Below are 21838 nucleotides of genomic sequence, written 5' to 3'. Positions count from 1 at the left end.
TACAAGATGCTGCTGAGTAAATGTCTTACTTACTTTACCAAATCCAAGTTTCCACGGATGTGTACTTAACATCTCTTCTATGGCTCCCAACACCTCCTTAGAACCTGAACTTATGAGCCGTTTAAAGTGTCGAGGCAGAAGAACTGGAAGGAATTCCATTATTTTTGGAAACTGCAAAGCTGTCATTACACTTATAAATGGAACTATAGGGTAATAGAAAAGAACACATCAAACATACAAATGAGCTCACAGAACAACTGATTTGATGGACTTTCTCACCCAGCACAACCAGTTTAAGAAATCCTAATCAAAGAGAGATCAATAAGTGTATTTTAACCAGCAAGAAAACTGATTGTATTATAACAATTGATTTTGTACTAAGGTGGTTTTCACTGTGTTTAACTCCAAAATTTATGTTCCTCAAATGCTTAGACAACTGCTTCTCGGCCTTCTGTTTCCTTCTGGTTACAATATAATCAGTAAAATTTGTGACTCTGTGATACAAAGATAAATTTAAAACTAAGCGTAAGGGGCGCCTGGGTGGCGCAGTCGGTTAAGCGTCCGACTTCAGCCAGGTCACGATCTCGCGGTCCGTGAGTTCGAGCCCCGCGTCAGGCTCTGGGCGGATGGCTCGGAGCCTGGAGCCTGTTTCCGATTCTGTGTCTCCCTCTCTCTCTGTGTCTCCCTCTCTCCCTGCCTCTCCCCCGTTCATGCTCTGTCTCTCTCTGTCCCAAAAATAAATAAAAATGTTGAAAAAAAAAAAACTAAGCGTAAAAAATAACTTATTACATTTTAACCTTTATAATCATTTTTCTGACTGTAATCATGATTCCTTTGTCACTGAAGTCATTCAATGCTGTCCTGCCAAATTTATTTGATATAATTAAGAAATGAAATATCCCACTCATGCGGATGTCCAGATAGCAAGTCATAATATATAATTATTTTATACCATTTTGGGCTGAAATTTTTCCAAAATGGAATACTCAAGAATATGAGTATCTTTCTCCTCTGCCGTCTTAAACAGAATCATAATTAGAACCGAATAACTAACAACTGAACTTTTTCTTAATGACTCAAGGAAATCCCATGGACACAAAAGTTAGAGACAAAGACAGAATCACAGTTTTAGAACTGGGGAGGAACTGAAAGGAGCTTAAAGATCATCTTACCCAACTCTCCACATTAATGACGAGGAACCTTGAATGACAATGACACATCCCAAAGCGATAGAAACACATTTTCAAAAACACATTTTAAAAACGAATACTAAGCCAAGATACTATAGGGGTAATGTCTTAAACACACTAGTCATTAAGTATTTCCATTACACTAAAAGTGGATGATAAAAATCACACCTACTTGTGTTTTCCAGAGGAAGGCACATCTCATTTTCTGGTAGAGACTCTTCCTGTACATTCTGTTTTGACTGTTTTTGATGATTCCTTTCAATTTCCTTTTGGAAAGTTCTTAATGTTTCCCTAAGATTTTCAAAGTTGAGGTTTTTATAGCTTGATACAGCATTTACCCATGCTAAAAATTTATTTATATGATCACTGGAGACTTTACAGTCTTTAAGAAACAGGGAACAGATATTTTTTTGATTGGGTGGTGACATATCAGACTGTAAAAAGTAAGATGGAAATCCTTGAACTTGATAGCTCCTCAGTCCCAAAGGTTTCACTTGTACTTTCACTCGCCACCAAGGACCCGTTACTGGAAAACGTCCAAACACTTGACATTGCTCTTGAGTGTTTTCATCAGGAATTACAACTTTAAAAAAAAGTTAATTTAAGATATTTAAAACCCCTTTTTCAATATTTTACCAAATCTACCACTCTCTTTAATCGCCCCACAGCACCCTGTACAGATAGATGTCTATGAGGGAATCCACAGAAGCTGTTCCACCTGTTTCAAATGTTCTCTTCCTTACTGTTTACCCCATCTGCTACAGACCTCAGCTTAATTGTCACTTCCTCAAGAAAGCCTTCCCTGAATCTCAAGAATATAACCTCTCCTAGCACTGCTTACTATTCCTTCTATGCACTAAATAATAGTATAGTTACTTCTGTAATTATTTAAAGAATGTCTGTTCAATTTACCAAAGGATAAACCCCATTAAGACAGAAATTTCATTATCTTATCCCTCCTGGGTATACCTGCAACAAACACCACCTTGCTTGGAACAAGATAGCCAGTCACTAACACTTTTAGGATAAATGACTACACCCTCCACAAACACTTGAAAACTTTCTGTGGAAACTTGTGCTGGCCACTCACAGGTAACTCTTCAAATTCAATTAATTAAAATTAAATAATATTTAAAATTCAGCTCAATAGCACAAGCTGCACTTCAAGGTTCTTAATAGTCACATATGGCTGGTGGCTATTGTACCGGACAGAGAAAATACTATACTGAAAAATGCCATCAGCACAGAAAATTCTACTGGTCTTTGGTTACCACTAAAATATTCTTAAATAAAATATTCTTAAATATCAGTCACAATGTACACATAACAGGTATAATTTATAGCACAGGAAACTACACAAGGTAAACAAACCCCCATCGCAACAGTATTAACACAAGGTTAATGAATCAACAACGCCTTGAGATGTTTCTTGCGTACGTGCGTCTATTTTCGAAGTAGCTGAAAAATAAATACACATTTGATTCCAGGCAGGACAGGAAAATAGTCTGAAAGTCTGATTCCGGGTGTGAATACAGCTGGACATTCAACTGTTTCCTCGACTATAAAATTACCTCAAAGAGTTGTGAATATCAAATGAGATAATACACACAGAACACAAGCTTCACGCATAGTATTTACTCAAGTCACTGCTATTATTATTATTATTATTATTATTATTATTATCTTATCCTAAGTAGGATGAAAACAGCGAGGCCGTCCTAAATAAAAGTCTGTTAGCAATGGGGCGCCTTACTTAGGACAACACCAGAACGGGAAACACTTCAGCCTCCAATCCCATCCCCTTGGGGCAGGGGGCTTCCTCACCGCGGAGGAGTCCGGGGAGGCCGCCAGCCTTTACGCCTCCACTGCACAGCTCCTCGGCGTCGACAAACACCAGATCTTCAGTCTCCTCCGCTTCGTCCTGATAGTCATCGTCCTCCTCCACCAATTCCTTGGGTGGGAGCAGAGGTCCCTGCAGTTCGCGCAAGTGCTGGGTCAAACAGGCCATGATGATCCCCCCCAGCCTCTCCCCACATTCCGGAAAACCCCGGCAGGTACACGGCCATGATCAGCCAATCAGCTTCGCGACGTCCGGCCTGCGCGCGCGCGCAGGGGGCGGGGCAGCGGCGAAGCTCCGCCCCAAGCCTCCTGCGGGAGGCGGGGATAGGACGCAGACGCCGGGGACGGGGCGAAGGGCGGGGTGAAGAAGAGAGTGCACGCCGGTAACCGAACTCGACTGTCCTCGGGATGCCTGGACCAACCCCGCGGGCTGGACAGCATCGGGGTAGGGGGGGGCACTTGCAGAACTTCTAGCACCTCCGGAGAGAGAAAAGTGAGGGAAGCCCAGGTCTAGTGAGCCAAAAAGCCCGGAAAAGCAAGCCCTCCCCAGCACCCTAAAACGAAAACCCAGATGCCCTTCAGGACAATCGGCCATCACCCAAAGCACAGAGCAGCGAATCTCCAGTCGAAGGACCCGTTTATTCGTGGCTGCTTTGGTCCTCCGCTTTCTTAAGGAGTTAAATTCATATCATCAAAGGCTCTTATTCAAGGTACAGTTCTCTACGCCCCGTTCAGACGCAGAATATAGGGATCTAGGGCAGGGACCCAGGATTCTGTCTTTTTCATGCACGTGCCAGGTTATCTATTTCGATGCTCAGCCGGATTTGGAAACTACTGGATTAGATGACATTCAAAGTCTGTTTCCTCTTTTCCTCTGTGAGTGCACACTGGTCTCCCAAGCTCCTTGCAGCTGGGCTACCTACATGCTAACAGTGGGGCAAAACAGCATCTACTTATAGCCAAGAGTATGGACAGGGACTGAGGAAAGGAAGTAGAAGAGAAAGCAAAGAGGCTTAAAAAGTTATTCCGGAGCCATGGTTCCCATACGGGATACTGTTTGAAAGTCATGGTACTCTTTGAGGAACACCATAAAACATATGATTACCTTACTATTTTATACTATTTATTATGAAATTACTCTATTAATAATAAACCTAAAATACCTAAACGTGCTGTTTGCTAAATCCCAAAGCATTTTATGATAGATTTTAATATACATTAACAACAGCCAGCACCAAAGTTTTAAGAAAAATCTATGGGAGAAAATACTAAAATTGATTTTTCCCTTTGGATACAAATCTCTCTTCTTGTTGCTTTTAGAAAAACTCTGTTGTAGGGGCGCCTGGGTGGCGCAGTCGGTTAAGCGTCCGACTTCAGCCAGGTCACGATCTCGCGGTCCGTGAGTTCGAGCCCCGCGTCAGGCTCTGGGCTGATGGCTCAGAGCCTGGAGCCTGTTTCCCATTCTGTGTCTCCCTCTCTCTCTGCCCCTCCCCCGTTCATGCTCTGTCTCTCTCTGTCCCAAAAATAAATAAACGTTGAAAAAAAAAAATTAAAAAAAAAAAAAGAAAAACTCTGTTGTAGCTGACAAAACACCAGGTGTTTCCAAGATTTCCAAGGATCATCTGTGTGAGGTTGAATTCCTTGCTTAACAGTCAATAAAGGCTACTGTTCCCACCACAGTATTAAACCTGGTCTTCCACAGTCCTGGTCTCTTGAATGGAAATCAGTGGATACCTTCTTGCCTTTGTCTTACCTCACCTCTCAACCTTTGACACTGGTAACTGTTATCTTCTTGTAACACTTTGTTTCCTGGGCTTTCGTGACCTGTGTTCTCATTCTCAGGGCTTCTTCCTACTTCTCTAGCCATGTATAGTTTCCTTGGGCTCCTCTACTGCCCTCTTAAGTACTAATATTCCCCAGAGGTCCATCCTAAGCACCTCTCACTCTGTAACCCTCCCCTCGAGCATCTTTCACCTACACTGGCATCTACACTCCCTGACTCCTAACCTCATCTCCAAACCTGTGCAAAAAACCGCCTAGTAGATGCCACTGCTGGATGTACCTCAGCTACTTCAGACTCAGCGTTATCTAAACTGAAAGTTGTCTGCTGCCCAAATCTCGGTCACTTATGTGTGTCCGAATAGTATATTCTTGTTACCAACGTGGTGATTAGGGGACAAGACTCCAGAGGTTAAGCTACTGTTTATATAACTCAATTGCATTCCTCGAAGTAAAGTGACGATTTGGGATGGTGCGAACTTTGCTTCCCTACCTGTTGTTTCTTCGTTTTAAAAATGTTAACTATTCAAGGTTTCTGAATACCATTTTTACCCTTTTTACACAGTAAGCAACAATACTCCAATCTGGCTATGCATGAAAATCACTTGGGATGTTTCTAAAAGTGAGATTCCTGGATCTACCCTGAAGGTACGTGTCCATAAACACAGACATGGAGTTATTCACTCTGTAATTGTTGTAGTAGCAAGTAAGTGGAAATAGCAGAAATGTGTATAAGTAAGAGACTTACTGAATTATGACACATCCATCCAATGGAATATTCTCCAGTGACTTTAAAAAAGAAAGGAAAATCTCTATGAACTGATAATGAGTGGTTTTCAAGATATTCAATTAAGAAAAAGCAAAAGCCATGCATATAGTTTTATTTATGTGTATGTGGGTATGCTTGTTTGGGGGAGAAAGAAGGAAGGAAGGGGGATAGGAAGACAGGAAGACCAGGAGAGGTAAACCCAGAAATTAATGAAAATAGTTACCTACAGGTAGGATAGAAAGAAGGTAGAGGAAACAAGACTGGGAACAAGATCTCTGAGCGTAACTTTTTATAATGGTTTTAACTTCTGAACTGTGTGAATGTTTCACTTATTCAAAAATAAATAAACCAAAAGCAAACCTGAATTGGACACAAACAGAAACAAATGAAAGTGTCTATCAAACATATACTATAACCTTTCAGGGAAAATAATTACTTCAAGTTACTTTTGAATACTTTGAATAAATACTTTTTAAAAAAATTTTTTTTAATTTTTTTTTAACGTTTATTTATTTTTGAGACAGAGAGAGACATGAGTGGGGGAGGGGCAGAGAGAGAGGGAGACATAGAATCCGAAACAGGCTCCAGGCTCCGAGCTGTCAGCACAGAGCCTGACGCGGGGCTCGAACTCATGGACCGTGAGATCATGACCTGAGCTGAAGTCGGAGGCCCAACCAACCAAGCCACCCAGGCGCCCCTGAATAAATACTTTTAAGTTACTCTGACTATAGACCCTTAACAGGATATATGCTGAGGACAAAAGATCTACAAAGTAATCTTAAACTTCACCACACACTATGGTTAATGCTGGTTTTAATAATGTTATGATAATTTTGAAATTATGTATCATAAGATAAAGCAGATAAGTAAATGCCTTTATGTTTTTATCAAACGAAGTTTTTTAATGTATATGAAAAGAAAACAAATGGAATGAGAAAACTCCTACAATATTAAACTTGGATTAGCAATGTCAATATGAGCTGTGGTTTCTTAAAATATATTTTCTAGTTCTGTCTATTGAGAGGACCTGAAAAGAATGTCATCCCAGTAACTCTGATCACATCTACCACCCTAAATCTTGGTTTTGGAATACCATTTTGTCATTCAAAGAAATGGAGGCTTCTTAAGGAGTGGCTGTTTCTACCTCTGAAACAAGGAAAATAGAAGACAGACCTGGGACTTGTTGTACCAGATGGCAAGGAAGCCCTCAAAAACCAATGGGGTGATGATAAAAAGATTCAGGCGCCACCTTGAAGGGACTTCTACTAGCCAAATTTCGGGAAGCTTGAGAATCAAAAAAATCACTGCACTTGATTGTAACACACTGAGTATGTAAAAAGTGATGTGTCCATTGTGATACTTCCTAAAAACAAAAACAAAACAAAACAAAAAAACACCTTTTAAGGAAGAAGGAAAGGGGAAAAAAAAGGAAAAGAAGAAAAGAGTGTCAGGTAAGAAATTTAAAAAGAAATTCTAAAAATATAAAACACCATTTTGCAATCCACAACGTAATGACGGATTCAAGCAAGGGTCACAAAAGGCTAAAAAAAAAAAACAAAAAACATTGAGTGAAAAGTCAATGGGAAACCATGGCTCAATAGTCTCACGGCTATAATAGATTACAAACTGCAAAGGGGAAAATGTATTTTTACAATGAAGATTCTTGTCAGTCACCCCTTTGTCAAGTTTTCAAGCTTCACGCCATTAATGAGACAAACTGATGTGTGTCCCATGGTAGGATGCAGTATAATGTACAGAAGATCAGCTGTGAAGTATTTTTGCCAAAAACACTTAACCTGGTTTTAATTAAGGCTGTAGACCACATTGTTCAATGAAAATATGTGAACTACATATGTAATTTAAAACTTTCTAGTAGCCACATTAAAAAAAGAAACAGGTACCATTAATTGTAATGATGCATTTTATTTAATCAAATATATCCAAAATATTTTTATTTCAACAGGGTAATCGACATAAAAATCACTAATGAAAAATTTATGCTCTTTTTTTTCATGCTAATTCTTTGAAATCTGGGGTATATTTTACCCTTATAGCACATCTTAACTTGGACTAGCCATATTTCAAGTACCCAATAGCTACATGTGCCTGCTGGCTACTATATTGGATAGCACATTTCCAGATCTAATTTCCAACTTGCCTAAAATCCAAGGAACTGAGGTATAAACTAAATAATGCCACAAGGAAACAGAAAGATCTAAAATAGAAGTCAGAATACAGTTTTCATAAAGGGCCAGATAATAAATATTTCAGGTTTTGCAGGCCCTGTGGTCTCCATCACATAATTCTCTTGCCTCCTCCTCCGGCTCTTCCTCCTCCTTCTCCTCCCTTTCCTTCTTTCTCTTCTTTTTTACAACGCTTTAAAAATGTAAAAGCTGTTTTTAGCTCTAGTGCTGTTCAGAAACAGGCCATAAATATATGCAACTTGACCTAGCACATGTGACATTCTACAAGACAACTGACCTGGATTTTCTGAAAAGCCAGAATCATGGGGGAAAAGGTAGGAAAGAACAAGAGGGATTCCGGGATTGACATAAGTCCAGTCACTGAAGCCAAGAGTATCAGGAATGGGTACAAGGTGAGGCTAGAGAGGTGGGCTAGAGCCAAACATGCCGTGCCTTGGGAGGCCTCCGTAAGGTTAGTGAGAAACCACTGAAGGCTCTAAACAGCTTAACCGTTTTCTCCTGAAACCGTGGCTATTCATCTCACACAAAATCAAGCTCTCGTGTCAATGTCTGCTTGAAATCTATCCTAGGAAATTTGTTAAATAAATCAATCTGAATCATGAAGCAAAGAATTTTCAGTATCTCATTCATGTTGCTTCTCATGCAGAAGTTTTTTTTTCCCTATGTTATCTATAATGTGTCTTCGGGTTATTTTGGAAATGTATTTGTTTTAGAATGCCTGGAGGGGATCAAGGCAGGTAGCCCACTGTGAAGTTATCATTAGTAAAGCCTAAACATTTTACTGGGAGAGCAGGGAGGGAATAAGGTTTAGTGACCTGTTTAATTAATGTAATGAAGTAAAGCACACGGTTAAGGTGTAGTCACGATAATGATGGTTTCACAGTTACACGAAAGCACTTCAGATTAATTTATCCTGATGAATGTTTGAATTAGTATTTTGTCTGTTTTGTTTGTTAAAGTAATGTCTGGAAGGAAATGGTAGAATCAAAACAAGAAATGGGTTAGGGGCGCCTCAGGGTCTCAGTCGGTTGAGTCCAACTTTGGCTCAGGTCATGATCTCATGGGGATTGGCTTGTGAGTTTAAGCCCCGCGTCAAACTCTGTGCTGGCAGCTCAGAGCCTGGAGCCTGCTTCAGATTCTGTCTCCACCTCTCTACCTCTGCCTCTCCCCTGATCACGCTCTGTCTCTCTCTCAAACATAAATAAACATTAAAAAAATTTTTTTTGAAAAAGAAATGGGTTAAATAATAGGGCCGCAAAAAGATTGGTAATTACATACAGAGCAGAAATTATAATCAAAATGTATTCAATTTCATTTAGTCAACAGATATACCTATGTGTGGCAGGTAGTACTGTTGTCAGCAGATGCCTAGTTCCCCTCTCATCCTAAGCACATAGGACTTTACTTCCCCATCTGTTTGAAGTCAGTCATGGCCATCTGACTTGCTTTGGTTGATGAAACGAGAGCAACGTGTCACTTCAAGGTGGAAGTATTTAATTGTGGGTGCTCCGCTCTCTGTCCCTAATTATTCCTTACCTTGATGATTGTGGGAGTGTGAGGTACAACGGCGATCCATCATATGATGAACAACTGCCCTGGAGAGTTCTAGAGACCTGCAGGAAACTTTGAGTCAATGAGAATAAATCTTGGTTGGGTTAACCCACTAAGATTACGGAGTTGTTTGTCTTGTCAGCTGAACCTAGCCTATCCTTCCTGACATAAGGCTGATCACATACTAGGTGGTTGTGTTGGTGGGTACAGTGAGAGACCTAAGGAAACAATTATAAACCTTGCCACAAAGTTCCTATAAAATAATTAAGGTATGTACATTGGGAGTTAATGGGATGAGGGGCTGGAAAACCGTACTAAGGGCTGATTCAGCAGAGTTTTGAATGCTAAAACACTGGGATAGCATTGTGCGGTAGGAAAATGGATTAAAGAAGTATAAAGCCTTACCCACAAAGAGTGGATATCTAGTTTCATAAGTCTCCAACCAGAAATCCGGACTCGTAGTAGTTCAGTAGTGATAGACCAAAAAGGGAAAAAAGACAGAATAAAAAAGTCCTTTGGGAGTGCCTAGTTGACTCATGATGTTATTTAATACGTAAGGTATGTCTTTATAGTGTTTTTAAAAAATGATATGTAAGATGACAAACTGATATGGATTTTTAAGGTGAAAGAGAAAAGTAATGTCACCTCTGAGGAGACAGGTTGGGTAATAAATACCATGAGATCCCATGAAGCCTTCATGGCCTCTTCTTTACCACCTGGGTGCCTCCGTAGAAATATTGATCTCAGTAATTGCCATTGATGTTACGCCCCGTCTCTAAATGTTACAAAGTAATGGCCCCAGTTGTCTCAATTACAATTGAATTTAGTCTGCATTATTATGTAAGTTTTTACTCCAGGTAAAATAACGTGAAGGGCTAACTCCATGCCCTTCTATTTCTATTTCAGCATATAAGTCTTTAAGTTCTAGGAGAGTATGTTGATGAAAGAATTATTGCTTTCTTAAATATGCTTTCTAGAGGCTCCTTTCCTAACATGTATGCCATGATTGAAGTAAGCACAGAAGCAAACGCACAACAACTCTGCTACCCCAGAGGTACGGTGCTGCAGATAGATCCCTCGTTGGCCATCTTGGTCTTCAGTTGTTAGGCAGTTTATGAAAATTATTGATCTCACAGAATAAGTGGGGGAAAAAAGCAGCAGAAGTTTGGAAAGTATTAGTGAGAAGCAGCAAATGGTTACAACCCATTTATTCAGTCAGTACGTATTTCGGGACAGTTACTGGGCACTAGAGAAGGGTAGTGAACAAAACAAGTCCCTGCATATTCTAGTGGAAGGAGATAGACAAAGAACAAGGAAATACAAATAGCAAGTGGTGCTGAGTACTACGGGCTACACTAAGATTAAGGGGAGAGAGGATGATGGGAGTGGAGGTTTCTTATTTCAGATAATGGTGATCGATAGAAATAGAGACAGAGATAGTATTAAACTGACATTGATAAGATAGTGTGCTGTGTTGGCTCTGGGATGAATTATTGAACAGAAGAAGTGCACATCGAGGAACAGGTGAAAAATGTAATAGTTATGCAATCCATAATCAGTAATAGAGGAAGAAGACTGACGTTGTGGAACAGAAATATATTTGGGCATTCCACAGGGTCAGCCTGGTTGCAGAAGTCAGAGTGCCTTCAGATTACCAGCTGTGTTTTCCTGGGCTCATTGTAAGTGGCTGGAAAATTCCCTCCATCTGTGCGAAGATTCTACCTATGACACATACCTCTGGTCAAAGACAAAAAAAAAAAAAAGTCGCCCAGCTCATGAAGCATTGAAGAAAAATAAGATACAAAGAACTAGGATGGAATGATAAGGAGCAAAAAGGGAAGGAATGAGTGAAAGACAAATAACATGCAGAAAGAGAATTACACTGAGGATAAAGCCATTATATGCAGGGCAGTAGAAAAAAGAATTGGAAAATTCTCAAAAAAAAAAAAAAGCCATAAAGCTATAACAACAGTTCATTTTACCCAATGGCTTATTTCATTAAGGAAGATAAAATCTGTGAAATTCCACTTTTCATAGACGAAAACAGAATTTGGAGAGGGCACAGAAAGATTCTTTCACACCCAGAAAAGTAGAACATTTATGTATTTTTATCTTCCTTTATTTATAAACAAGAAAAGTAGCTAATTTTGAGTGCTTATGATGTGTCGGCCATCAAGTGCTTTTAGTGAATTAGCTCCTTTACTCTTCCCAACAGCCCCAGGAAGTAGGTACCAGTAAAATATCCATTTTACTTCTGAGGAAACTGTTGTGAAAAGGTTAAATAACTTGCTTAAGGTTGGAAGCGGCCGAGCCAGGATTTGAACCCAGGGAGTCTGGCACCAGCGCCTGTGTTCTTTGCTGCTGCGTGTCCAAGGACAGCTCTGTGTTCTCAGCATCTGTGCACAAAGCCAAGAACACTGGGGTTGTGTGGAGACAAATATTGCTGCAAAAGAAAACTCCTTGATTTTCTGCCTTCGCTTATCTGTTTGAGATTTGTAAAACATACACACGTTCCTTTGAGATCCTCAAGTAGGTGTAAAACAGTTATAAAGACAGCCACAACATGATGTCATCTCTGAGTGATCCATAACTCAAATTGCACGGAGGTTACTTTTCGCGCAGCTGCTGGATCAACCTGTAAGAACTCCCTGCTCCGCGGTTTCAGATCAATAGTGCATGTGGGAGAAATGAATGTTCCTTACCTCTTTCCTGGCTAGCTCTGTTTTGGAAAGATTATTGTTGGCTGACACCTTCCCCATAACATTTGACCACTACTTCACATTTTAAGAAAAAAAAAAACGCTTCCTTATAGCTCCCACACTGCTCTTTAAAAAGCTCCAGCTATTATCTCTTTGCTAGGTTGTATCATTGCCAAATAATAGGGGGAAGTACAAGGTTTGAACTATTTCTTTGGGGGGGGGGCGGGATTCACTTAAGAAGATGATACTCAGATATCCGGACATCTAATTAATCCCTAAATTGCATCTATTCTCCTTTTCCTCTAAAATGTCTCTTCGATTGCCTCTTCATTACTGTGTTTCACTCAGGGCCATTCCTAGGGTGTGTGGAGCCATGGGCAAATATTTTTTGCAGCGCTCCTGTCTGTATGAACAATTTAGGCCACCCTAAATCAACATGGCAGTGCCATTCTGGCAGCCCAATCTCATGCTCACACAATCCTAAAACAAAAAAACCTGCATTGCCCAGTAGGTGCAATTAGCTTGCCGGGTCACCCTCCCGGAACCAAGACCTGGCCACAGAACCCCAGGATGATAGCACAGTCGAGAACCACAGAGCAACTTGGGACGTCTGATCAAGGCCACTCATTGGACAGGCAATGGAAGATCGTCCACGAACAGAGAAGCTGGTACTGAGCCCACATGGGGCCCCGGTTCTGGCTGGAAGCGCCCCACCCAGATGGACGCCAATCCATTCTCAGCTGGTCCCAGGTACCGGAGAGGGTCTGAGGAGATTTAAGGAAGTCACTTCTTTAAGAGTGAGACCCCCTGATGCCTGGGTCCCTCGTTAGGAGCCCTGAGTTACAAGTCTGAAAGTTATACCAACACCTTATTCTGTACCTTCTCACCTAACTTACTACAACTCTGTCCTGGCTGGCCTCACAACCTCCATTTTCCTTCTTTTTGTGGTCATTGTTCTCCTGGTGCAAACATATTATTTCACTGTCTTATTTTGTGCCGTGTTGCCTCTTACTGATTTTATCAAATACCAAGCCCTCAGTTATAGTCCTCATTTACATTATGATCTAGATCCTAGCCCCTCTCCCAGTGCCTGGGTGGCTCAGTCAGTTAAGAATCTGACCTCAGCTCAGGTCATGATCTCACGGTTCGTGGGTTCAAGCCCCATGTTGGGCTTTGCTGATAGCTCAGAGCCTGGAGTCTGCTTCAGATTCTGTGTCTCCTCTCTCTGACCCTTCCCTGCTCTCACTCTGTCTCTCTCTCAAAAATAAAGTGATATCTAGTAGATAGATAGATCGATCCTAGCCCCTCTCATCTGCTCAAGATCATTCACTCCAGCAGCCCTTCCCTGGTTAAGTGTCTGTTTCTTGATCTCAGCTCAGGTCTTGATCTCAAGGTCCAGTTGGTTGTGAGGTCTGGCCCCAGGTTGGCTGTGAAGCCTACTTAAAAAAAAAAAAATTCATTTCTCTGTCCTCACTTCCCCCACCAGCCACCAACCCATTTCTTAGCTCTCCTGCACCAAAATCACTTAATAGGATTGTCTATATTTATTTATCCTCAATTCCTCTCCTCCAGGGCTAACTTGTGCTCTGCCCAAAGGCATTTGATAGAGGAGGTGCTGGTAAAGGCTGAAATCTAATTCATTCTTTGCTTGCCAAGCAAAATGCTTGACACAGGACTTTGTCATTTATGAGGCACAACATTTGAAATTGATCTACCTCGAGGCATCACTGTTTCCAATTGGCCAGCCAGAAACAGTCTTTAAAAAAAAATTTTTTTTTTAATGTATATTTATTTTTGAGAGAGACAGAACACAAGCAGGGGGAAGGGCAGAGAGAGAGGGAGACACAGAATCCGAAGCAGGTTCCAGGCTCTGAGCTGTCAGCACAGAGCCCGATGTGGGGCTCAACCCCACGAACTGCGAGATCATGATCTGAGCCAAAGTCAGACACTTAACCGACTGAGCCATGCAGGTGCCCCCAGAAACAGGCTTTTTTTTTTTTTTTTATTGATTTTGCACAAAGGTCCTGCATGTTCTCCTGGTCTTCGTTAGCCCACTTCAGTCAGACTTCTACTCCCATCGTTCTCCTGAAACTCCTCTGCTCCAAGGCTACCATGTGGCCATGAACACAGGATCACTACACCCCATGGTTCGGGTATTTGTTTCCTATTGCTGCTACGACAAAGTACCACAAACTTAGTTGCTTAAAACAACACAAATTTATTATCACACAGTTCCAGAGGTCACAAGTTCAAAATGGGTCCGCAGGATGCCTTCCTTCTGAGGCCCTAGGGGACAGTGCACCCCTTGCCACATCACTCCAAACTCTGCTTCCATTGCCCCATTGCCTCTGCCTCTGACTCCAAACCTCTTGCCTCCCCCTTCTAAGGACACTTGTGATCACATTGTTCCCACCCTGACAATCCAGAACAATCTCCCCATTTCCAGATTATTAACATGATCCCATCTACAAAGTCCCTTTTGCCATGGAAGGTAATGTATTCACAGGTTCTGGGGAGTAGGATGTGACTGTCTTTCAGGTCCCTTGCTCAGTCTATCAGTTAGCTCTCAGCTGTCCTCTTACATGACTTAACAGAGCCACATTGGGCGCACCTAATCTCTCCTTCTGCCTTCATGCATTTTGGGCCCCTGGTTTCAGGGGCGCCACCGTCTCTTGATTGTCTCCCTTTCTCGTGTCTGCTGCTTCCGAGTAGTTGCCTTTTCTGGTCTTCCCTGTTCTCCCTGACCACTTGGTCTTTGCTCTTCTCTCTACACTGTCTTTATTTGGTCTCATGTCTTTAAATAGCATCTATATGCCATGATTCTTTTTTTTTTTCTTTTAATTTTAGAGAGAGAGATTGAGAGCACAGGCCAGTGAAAGGGACAGAGAGAGAGAGAAAGAGAGAGAATCCCGAGCATGCTCCACATGCAGCAGAGACTGATGCGGGGCTCAATCCCATGACCGTGGGGTCACGACCTGAGGTAAAATCAAGAGTCAGACACAACCGACTGAGCCACCCAGAAGCCTCGTTATGCTGTGATTCTTAAGTTTGTATTGCTGTCTGTTCCTCTCTTTTGAACTATAAGCTTGTATTTCCAACTGCCTGCCAAAAAACCCCATTTAGATCACTAATACACATGTAAAACTTAATATGGCCAAATATGAATCCCTGATCTTTTCCCCTCAGATCTGCTCCACCTACAGTCTTCCCCATCCCACAGTGATGGCAACTTCATCCTCGTGGTTGCTCTAGCCAAACTCTCTGGATTCGTCCCTGACTCCTCTCTGTCTCCTCCATCCCATAACCAATCCATCAGCAAGTTCCACGGACTCTACCTTCAGAACAGGCCCAGAATCTGACAGATCTCACCATCCCCACTGCTTATACACTGGTCCCCCCTCTGCCTTCCTTTCTGTGCTAGCTTATCGCAGCAACCTCCTACCTGGTCTCCTGCGCCCCGTGCTCTCCCGATAGAGCATTTCTCAATGTAACAGCCGTAGTGATCCTTTTAAAACAGGTCTTAGTATATTACTCCCTTGCTCAAAACCCAGCGATGGCTCCTTATCACACTCATGGTAAAAGCAAAAACCTAAACGGTTCTACAGGCTCTGCCCTACCATCAGTCTCACTGACAGTATCCCCTCCTGTCTCTGCCCTGGCTGCACTGGTCTTTTTCTTGTTCCTTGAACGCATCAGTCTCAGGACACTTGCCCAGTGTGTTCCCCCCTGTCCGGAAGTGTCTTGCCCAGGGATCTGTGCGTCTAGCTCATTCACCATCTTTGAGTCTTTGTTCATATATCATCTTCTCAGTGGGACCTTCCCTGTTCACTCTGCCAAAGGCACCTGGTTGGGAATGTGAATTGTTAGAACCCTTTGAAAGTGATTGCGAAGTGTCTTTTAAAACATATTAACACATCCTTTAATATAGTGATTCCATTTGGGGGGATCTCTCTCACAGAAATAGAAGGCGTGGAAGAACCCTGTATAAGTTTATGGGGATATTTATTGTACATATTTCTTAAACCAAAAAGAAGCCGGGAACAATCTGATTGTTAGTCAATAGGAAAGTGGTTGGATGAATTATAGTAAATCATATTAAAGAGCATTATGCAGCTATTAAAAAGAATGAAGTTTCTTGGGGCACTAGGGTGGTTCAGTCTGTTAAGCAACCGACCCTTGATTTCAGTTCAGTTCATGATCTCAAGGACATGAGATTGAGCCCCCGAGGTGGGCTCTACACAGAGCATGGAGCCCGCTTGGGATTCTCTCCTTCCCTCCTCTCTGTCTTATAAGAAATCAACATTAGGGGCACCTGGGTGGCTCAGTCGGTTAAGCGGCCGACTTCGGCTCAGGTCACGATCTCGCGGTCCGTGAGTTCGAGCCCCACATCAGGCTCTGTGCTGACCGCTCAGAGCCTGGAGCCTGTTTCCAATTCTGTGTCTCCCTCTCTCTCTGACCCTCCCCCGTTCATGCTCTGTCTCTCTCTGTCTCAAAAATAAATAAACGTTAAAAAAAAAAAAAGAAATCAACATTAAAAAAAAAAAAAGAAGAATATCTAACTTAGTAACTAACTTAATTACTAAGCCAAAGGATGGCAATACTGGATAATTAAGCGAAAACAGCACGTTGCAGACTAATGTGTAAAGTATGGTTACATTTTTGAAAAACAAAAACAAAACAGAAATTCACATAACTGTCTTAAGATCACACAGAAAATGTAGCTGGATAAACACTACACTGTTAGTATCAATTTCCTGTAGGGTATGGGAACAGAGAAGGAAAATAATTGACTTTTTCTTGAAATACTTTTGTGTCACTTTATTCACTAAAAGGTGTGCATAAGAATTCAGGAGTTGCAATTATTTTTTAAGGTTAAACGGCACACCACTCAACAACAACCTCGTAATCCATTTCCATTCACTTAAGTGTTTGCTGATCACCTACTGTGTTTCAGGCACTGTGCTAGATGCAGGACGATGGGATGGGTCAGGCACAGCGGCGCTGGTGGCAGTGGGGGGACAGGTATGCTTGTTTTCCATCCAATATCTGAGGGTTTTTTTAATTAAATTATTTGCCCCATTTAAAAATCAGAATATTTTGCATTAAAACTTTAGGCTTCCAAATTTAGTATATCTGGCAATACTGGGCCTGCATTCTCTCTTAGAAAAAATTGACATAAACTACGTACTTTGTCTCCTCTTTACATGAGGCCCATTGTCTCTAGTTGGTCATAGTTCTCACTGCCCCCTATTAAAGGCACGTGTCCCTTCTCACTTGCTTTCCTCCTGTGTGCATTTGAATCTGTAACTCCTGACCTAACGAAGGCAGGGTTGTGTGGATGCAGAGGAAGTAATGGGTAAAGAGGTGTGAAGGGCATAGACTTGAGAGGGCTTGGTGACCAATTTGTAGTGTGGGGACAAGGAGACTTGCGTGGATAATTACGTCACTATCTAAAACATGGAATACGAGAAGAGAGCCCAACTTGGGGGAGGCTAAGAGAAAAGATAAGCGTTCTGTTTTGGACAGTTGGAGATGTCTGTGGAATATCTAGATAACAGTTGAACATATGGATCCTAGGGAAATCATCAGAATAAGAGAGAAAAATTGGGGAGTTGAAGGGGTAGTTTTTATACTGACTAAAACAATGATAGTTGATGAAATTGTGCAGGGGGTGGTGGGAGAATGAACTCTAAAGAACATTCCTTGTAGACTAGAGTAGAGGAAGGCACTAGCAAAGGAGTCAGAAATGAGCATCCAGGAGACAGAGGAAAATCTAAAATTGTCATAGAAGCCAGGGACTTAAGGAAGTTTCCCAGGAGGGGCTCCTGGGTGGCTCAGTCAGTTAAGCATCTGACTCTTGATTTTGGCCCAGGTCATGATCTCCAGCCCCAAGTCGGGCTCTGCTCTGGGTGCGGAGCCTGCTTAAGATTCTCTCTCTCCCTCTCCCTCTGCCCTTCCCCGACTCCCTCTCTACCCCTCCTTCTCCCCTCTGCCCCTCTCCCTTCCTTATTCCCCTCTGCTCCTACCTCTCCTAGCATGGGTGAGTCCACACTCTCTCTCAAAAAAAAAAAACTTTCCCAGGAGAAAATGGTTACTACCCAAATGTCACTGGACGTCATATCTAGTCTTTCAGAACCTAATCTTAAACACAGATGGGAGTCTTGAGCTCTGTCCCAACCCTATCTCAAGCTTGGGGAGGGAACTTACACAAGTCTTTAAAAATTTGGGGGCCTCCGATACCACATCTGTAAGTAAGGAAATTGGACCAGATGATTGATCCCTAAGGTCTTTGAAGTACTAACATTCTAGGATTGTTAGAAGCTGCCTTCTCCAGCCAGCTATCACTAGTACCTGTTGTTCTTGAATCCATGCAGCTGTACGAGTGTGTGTGTGTGTGTGTGTGTGTGTGTGTGTGTGTGTGTGTGTTTCAGTTGCTTCTATATACAGAAGGATGACTGAGGCTAGATTTGGTCAGTTCTACCTAATGAAAAGAGGAAGCAAGTAACTGCTCCTTGAGAAACAACTTAAAGAAGCCTCTAGTAGCTTTCCCAATTCCCATAGATCAGTTATAACATACACATGAATTTTCTTACCCTGAAGTTACTTCCAAAAGTAAATTCATAGGAATATGAGAACAGTGATTTATAAGGAACCAGTTGTTCTCTCCACCCCAGATCAATCACTTCTTACAGGGGGGAATTTCCCTTCTGGTTTCTAATGTGTTTATTGACTATGTTATGAGTTTCTTAATGGTGACATCTTTCTCCTACATAGTAGGCCCTCAATAAGTGTGTGTTGAAACAAATGTGTTTCTCAGCTTATTCAATGTTTATGTTTATCAATTAGGTTAAGAATGGGTACCTCCACTTAATTAGAGAAAGGTACGTTTAAGAAGCATAATTTCAGGGGGTGCGTGGGTGGCTCAGTTGGCTGAGCGTCTGACTCTTGGTTTCCACTCAGGTCATGATCTCACGGTTTTGTAGTTCAGGTGGAGTCTGACTCTGACCATGCCCAGAGTCTGCTTGGGATTCTCTGTCTCCTCTCTCTCTGCCCCTCCTCCACTTGCTTTCTATCTCTCTCTTTCAAAATAAATAAATAAACATTAAAAAAAAAAAAAAGCAGCAGCATAATTTTAGGAAGTCCTTAAAAAGAAAATGAACCTTGGGGAAAGGAAGCATCATAAGAAAACTCTGTGGAAAAGGGCAGATTCTGGAATAAAGAGAATTGGTTGTGATTCAAGTTGAAAGATGCCAAGATCAAGGAGGAGGGTGGATACAAGTTATAGCTGTCACAGTGCGTGGAGTTAAACAATTATTGCTCAGTCTATGCCCACATACAGAGATGTTGCATATCCTCTTTCAAAGGTTACTATCTGTTGCACCGCATGCAAGGGCAGTCACATTTCCTGCAGGAAGGGGTAGAGGAGGGATCTGCCACCCTGAGTACTCAGGTGCTATTACAGTTTTCTCCTGCAGGGCGGATTTTAACATCGGCTAAGCTAACACCGTTAGTCAATCCCCTCTGTGATGAAATGTGCACATTTGATTTTGTAAGCTCACCATACACCTTCCCCATTAAATTCCTTCCAACAGGTTCCTGATAAGGACCAAAGCCACTTCTTAAGCATGAGGCTCATGTGCAATGGCACTTGTGAAACACAGGGCACCCAGATAATTTGAATTTCTGATAGACAACAAAAAATCTCTAATGTAAGTATTCCCAGAGTTTCCTGGGTTTTTTGTTTTTGTTTTTGTTTTTGTCTAACCTGACAGCCCTGCATTCTGTATTCCATGAGGTTTCTGTTACTGATGTTTCTGATTGACTTGGTTACAAGACGTCAGCCATCCCCTCCAGAGTGCTTTTGTACCTCTGCTGCCCTCTAATGGTCACGGTTGGTCACTGGCACCAGAAAGGCTGGATCACTCCAGTCTAGAAGAATTTTGAGGGAATGGGGATGAAGCATGTCCATTCAGCAAACATTCCTGGAGCGCGATCTTGCTTTGCTCCAGGCATTGTGCTGAGCTAGCTAGCAATTCCACACCTTCAAGAAGTCCCAGGCCAAAAGACTAGACAGGTTTGTTTGTTTCTAATGTTTCTCTATTTCTGAGAGAGAGGCAGAGCACAAGCAGGGGAGAGGCAGAGAGAGAGGGGGAGACACAGAATCAGAAGCAGGCTCCAGGCTCTGAGATGCCAGCACAGAGCCTCGCGCGGGGCTCAAACCCACGAACTGTGAGATCATGACCCAAGCCAAAGTCAGACACCCAACTGACTGAGCCACCCAGGCGCCCCCAGGATGAGAGATTTGTACAGAAAGCATACTGGAATCAAGGTCAGATGTCTCAGAAAAAGATGTTCTGTTCTAAAATCTGTCACTGACAGTGCTGTGCACTTAGATTTGGGAGCTTCTGTTTTCTCTTCAAAATAGAGTACAGACAGCAGGAAGGAAATAATTACTATTTGAAAAGTGCAGCAGAGTTCATCTAAAGAAAACAGCTTTGGGCAAACGCTTGGCCATGCAAAGCCAGGACACGGAGTCTAGCAAGGATGAGAAAAATTAAACATAAGTAAATAAAACTGATAAAATTGCTATAGATAAAGTGGAAAAGGGCATTATCCTTAGATGACTTATGTGGATGATCACTGATTTGGGAAATGGGCTGGAGACAAAGGATTGGGGTCTTAAAGAACAGGCAAGAGAGGAACCAGGCAAAGACACCTATTGTAAATGAGAGCATGCACGTCTAGCAGGACAGCAGCTGGCCAGCCCACGGGGCAGTCTGAAATCTGAGTCTAAAGTTCCTTAATTTGCTCAGTAATCTTCCTCGATTCCTTCCAGTCTTTTATAAAGCAAGTTATAGGCAACAGTGTTGGGTCCCTAGGTCCTAGAAATGAAAGCCTGGGGCTCTGGGGCCAAGTTAGAACGAAGGAATTGAGACAGAGCCAGAGCATGAAGGGGAGGCAAGGAAGTAGCAGCAAGAGGGGATTAAGGAGAAATGGAGCATTGCTGGTTCCCGATGACAATAGGGCATGCAAACATCCTCCTGGAAATACCTAGAAATAGTTGGGTGTTGACTATATTTCCTACAGTTACAAAGCATAGGTACCTGAGATATTTTACTTGTATAGGAGGGCCCCAGAAGGCTGGAGAGTTTTGTGATTCTTAAAGCTCATATATGATGAGGTTGTTGCTAATCTGTGCGATCCTGTACTGTTCCAACAGTCTGTGGTTCTTACGTGGATTCCAGTCGAAAGAGAAATGTTATACTAAAGGAGCACAGAGAAATGGGTGATAAAGGTCAGCTGCTGGGACCGTGGAGCGACTCCATGACACGTGTATCACACCTGGCCTTCCTCCACTAGCTCCTCGAATGCTGCTTCCTCTTGCTGACCGCCTGGGCTAGAACCCTAGAGGCATCCTCCACTTCTGGCTCTCTCTGCCCTCCCTACCCCTGCAGCTCCTCACCAAATTCTATAAATTCCACCTCCTGAAAATATGCTTACTCTGTCCTCTTATCTCCATGTCCTCTGGATCACCCCCGTGCAGGCCACCATTATGTCTTCCGAACAACCTCCTAAAAGGTCTTGCTGACTCAAGTCATCCTAAAAATGAACCCCATCAATAGCTTCTCATTGCTCATAGCATGAAACATGATGAAAAGTTTCTTTCTGAGCCGGCTGGTGCCAGCCAACTACTGAGATCACTCAGATAACTGCTGAGTTTATCTTCTCCCCACTACCGCTCTCTTTCATCCTAAGCTCCAGCCATCCTGAATTTTGTGCAGTTCATCAGTACGTTGGGCTCTCTCT

General features: G+C 42.3%; 1 protein-coding gene and 1 long non-coding RNA gene across 4 annotated transcripts in view; one reads left to right on the top strand and one right to left on the bottom strand.

Moving 5' to 3' along the window:
* HELB (DNA helicase B) overlaps positions 1-3419 on the bottom strand; it is a 33767-nt gene extending 30348 nt beyond the window's left edge. The window contains exons 1-3 of one of the 2 annotated variants that reach the window (XM_047067207.1): positions 3015-3419; positions 1363-1773; positions 34-203 (exon numbers count right to left, since the gene is read on the bottom strand). In XM_047067207.1, the coding sequence (XP_046923163.1) occupies positions 34-203; positions 1363-1773; positions 3015-3198 (765 nt within the window). In that variant the 5' untranslated portion in view covers positions 3199-3419. Of the gene's footprint in view, positions 1-33; positions 204-1362; positions 1774-2943 lie in introns of both variants that reach the window. The other variant, XM_047067208.1, reaches the window with a different exon arrangement.
* On the top strand, positions 3410-19734 carry LOC124502533 (uncharacterized). Of its 2 annotated transcripts, XR_006959925.1 has the most exons (4): positions 3410-3739; positions 5374-5456; positions 6586-7028; positions 19624-19734. It is a non-coding gene; the product is annotated as an uncharacterized LOC124502533 (long non-coding RNA). The 2 variants fall into 2 exon arrangements; XR_006959924.1 differs by lacking the exon at positions 19624-19734 and having other exon boundaries at positions 6586-7471.
* Positions 19735-21838: the final 2104 nt, after the last annotated feature.

The sequence above is a fragment of the Lynx rufus genome, unplaced genomic scaffold (assembly GCF_022079265.1).
Source record: "Lynx rufus isolate CCGP_SWC_20201006 ecotype Redwood Valley unplaced genomic scaffold, mLynRuf1.p SCAF_7, whole genome shotgun sequence".
NCBI lineage: Eukaryota > Metazoa > Chordata > Mammalia > Carnivora > Felidae > Lynx > Lynx rufus.
The sequence above is the reverse complement of the archived record's forward strand: the minus strand, read 5'-3'. Positions and strand labels throughout refer to the sequence as shown.